The 3049-nt window shown below is 50.3% G+C and overlaps 2 protein-coding genes across 2 annotated transcripts in view; one reads left to right on the forward strand and one right to left on the reverse strand.

The window, feature by feature from the left end:
* LOC112345402 (putative amidohydrolase YtcJ) overlaps window positions 1-869 on the forward strand; it is a 2455-nt gene extending 1586 nt beyond the window's left edge. The window contains exons 9-13 of the mRNA XM_024672095.1: window positions 7-105; window positions 156-230; window positions 280-408; window positions 462-577; window positions 632-869. Of these exons, the coding sequence (XP_024527863.1) occupies window positions 7-105; window positions 156-230; window positions 280-408; window positions 462-577; window positions 632-806 (594 nt within the window). The 3' untranslated portion in view covers window positions 807-869. The remainder of the gene's footprint in view (window positions 1-6; window positions 106-155; window positions 231-279; window positions 409-461; window positions 578-631) is intronic.
* A 1073-nt stretch (window positions 870-1942) lies between these two features.
* Window positions 1943-3010, reverse strand: LOC9635362 (spermidine hydroxycinnamoyl transferase). Its single transcript, XM_002967281.2, has one exon. It carries the CDS (start codon window positions 3008-3010, stop codon window positions 2003-2005), a length of 1008 nt encoding a protein of 335 aa, XP_002967327.1. The 3' UTR covers window positions 1943-2002.
* Between the last annotated feature and the right edge of the window lie 39 nt (window positions 3011-3049).

Consider the following 3049-nt stretch of genomic DNA (forward strand, 5'->3'; position numbering starts at 1 on the left):
CTTCAGGTAGCAGTACATGCGATTGGCGATGCAGCAAACGATGATGTGCTTGGAATTTACGCTGACGCTATTTCTAAACATCCTCGTCAAGGACATCGATTGAGAGTAACGATGAACAAATCTACGTTTGTATCACTGAACTCGTGGGATTGCAGGTAGAGCATGCACAGCACCTTTCACCTGGAGCGCACCTTAAATTTGGGACGTTCTCAATATCTGCGTCGATGCAAGTAAGCAGATGAATGCATGCTGCCTCCATTACCCTGGATTTTTGCACAGCCAGAGCAACTTCTAGATGATGCTTACTACGCCGTGAAGAAACTTGGTGAGAAGCGCTCACGTGGATCTTATAACCTCCGCTCCCTCCTCGGAAACGGTAGCGTGGTTGCTCTAGGATCCGACTGGCCTGTAAGTCTGTCAAATACTTTTTCTTCGGCGTTACGTGAATGATTTCCCTCAAGGTTGTAGCAGTGAATCCACTTGGAGGGATCCGCGCAGCCGTGGAGAGAACACCTTCAGGCTGGAGTCATCCCTGGATTCCCGAGGAAAGGATTTCTGCATGGGACGCAGTGGCGGGGTAAGAGAAAACAGATGAGAAACTGAAATGCAGTCCTTGTTTCTGGATTCACAGGTACACATCCTTGGCTGCGTATGCAGCTGCATTGGAGGATCTGGTTGGGTCACTGACTCCAGGAAAGTTTGCCGACTTTGTGGTGTTGTCCGAGTCTCCCTTTGCCCAGGGCACGGGCATTTTTCCTCGAGTGGTTGCTACGTTCGTTGGTGGAAATATTGCCTTCCTTTCTTAAGGCTTTATTCCAAACTTGGTAAATTATTTCGTGGTCTTTTTAAATATTGCATATTTGCGAGAAGATGGTTGAAGAGAAAGCAGCCAGAATCATCAAGCAGCTGGTAAAGACCCTCAAAAGAGATGCATTTGAGGGGCGTGGTTCACCAGGATCTCAAGCATTCTTTCCAAGTGAAATGTGTGCAATAAAGTGGTGATCAGCAACTTTGGCATTGCCACAGATAACCCCGAGGAGATATCACAGAACTATTGCACAGTGAAGTACATGGTGGAGAACAGGGATTGGAGCTCTACATGGCAGCCATCGACGTGTGGGGGCTAGGAGCAATTTTATACAAGATGCTAAGGGAGAGGGAGGATACCAGCCGATGGAAGCATTTGATCTCGTATGACAGGGGGCGACCTCTGTTTCAGATCCACTGCCAACATCTTAGAAATGAGATCCTCCGCTGCAAACAAGCAAGGACCAGTCAGGTTCTACATCACCCATGGATTTGTCAAAAATTGCAGCAGTAAGATCGACAAGCTGTGAAGGAGTGGTGTGAAAAGGAGTGCTCCCGGCCTTGAGAACGACTTGGTCATGAAGAAAGTTGTGCGGCTTAAAAGCAAATGCCAACAGTAAGCATTACTTGCTAGTTCCTATTTCCTTTTCACCATTACTAACTTCATTTGCTTGCGTTTTTCTTTTTTGTATTCTCCGGACATCAACATCTCTTATGTCTATGGCTCGAAAACATTTTTGGTGGCTGCTGAAAACAACTGCGGAACGAAAACAAGTTGGGAAGAAAAGGCAAACGAGGGAATTGAAATGTAAAGAAAGAATTGTAAAACGCTTATTGATATATAAACAAAGATCAACGTTGAATCGAGAATGGCTGGTTGCCAACGTCCCATCTTTCACTAATCATCCAAGCAGAAATGACTATGTGTCAATGAAGGCGAATATTCTTTAGTTGCCCTAAACTATGAGCCCAGGATCTCTGCGAACGACATCCATTTGATCGCGCTCAAGCATCGTGTTGACGACAAGTCGATCGTTTCCCTCGATCTCGGGAAAGATGATGGCCACTCCAGCCCACACAATTCCCATGGTTCCAGCGAATACCGGCTTGCCGCTTCCGAAATCCGCGCCAGCCATCTCCAATCGCTGCCAGCTCGAGATCACGAGATCCGAGGGGTTGAAGGAGAGCGAAATCTCTAGCGGGCTGTGGATAGCATGTGTTGGTGCGTGATCCTGCGCTTGGCTTCTTGGATGAGATTCACAGCGCCGTCGATCGATCCTGCCAGAAGCTGCTCGACGCTGGAGGATGCGATTGCAAGAAAGACCGCATTGCCCAGAAATCCATCGGGAATTGGAGGATTGAAACGTTTTCTCCCATTCACCGCGAAGCCTAGCCTCGTTTCCTCATGCGGTTGAAGAAGCGAGAGCTCGGTTCTGGCGCGGGTGATCGCGATCCAGAGGTGAGCCGCCAGTATTTCGAATCGAGTCGCGGTGGTGTCGCTCTTTAGCAGCGACCGAATGCCGCTGCTCGTGAAGGAGAGGATTGAGCGCTCCACATTGCTGGTGTCGGGGAAGGGCGGAGGCTCAATCTGGTACTCCGCTGGAGTGGATTCCGGTGGAATTGCGTCAGGTTGCAGGAGCAGGGATCGTTCCAAGTGTGGCGGATTGACGCGATGCTCCTGGCCGGAGGAAATCAGCGCCCAGGATTTCACGAAATCGGCCGTGGCAACTCCATCGGCTGCGCTGTGGTGAGTCGCTACCTGGAGGCAAGCGCCGCCACACAGGAACCGAGTGAGCTTGATTGAGACAAGAGGAAGTTCCGTGGTTTCTTGTGTTGGGAAGGCCTCGCGCGACGCTAGGCTGTCGAGGCTGGGATTAAACTCGTGGAAGCTGCCAAGTTCTTCTTCTAGAGATTTGCTGGCGAGCGCTTCGAAGAACTCGATGCCAGAGTCGCAACACTGGATCTCGAGGGCCTGATTGGGAAGAAGCTTGTAGCGGCCGGCTAGCGGGTAGAATAGGGAGAGCGTCTTGGAGAGGGATAGCTTGAGCTGGTTGGAAGGGATGAATCGTGCGAAGAAGTAGAGGAAAGGCATGTAGACCCGAGGAGCAATCTGGTCGAGGCAGCTGAGAAGTATGGACGGTCGTGGTGGTGGAGAGGAGTTTGCAGGCTTGATGAGCTCTCGGACATTGGAAGCTACTTCCATTGGGATCTGGATTGGCTTGGATGGTGGTGGACGAAGGAT

This window comes from Selaginella moellendorffii, unplaced genomic scaffold (genome assembly GCF_000143415.4).
Source record: "Selaginella moellendorffii unplaced genomic scaffold, v1.0 SELMOscaffold_8, whole genome shotgun sequence".
NCBI classification, from domain to species: domain Eukaryota; kingdom Viridiplantae; phylum Streptophyta; class Lycopodiopsida; order Selaginellales; family Selaginellaceae; genus Selaginella; species Selaginella moellendorffii.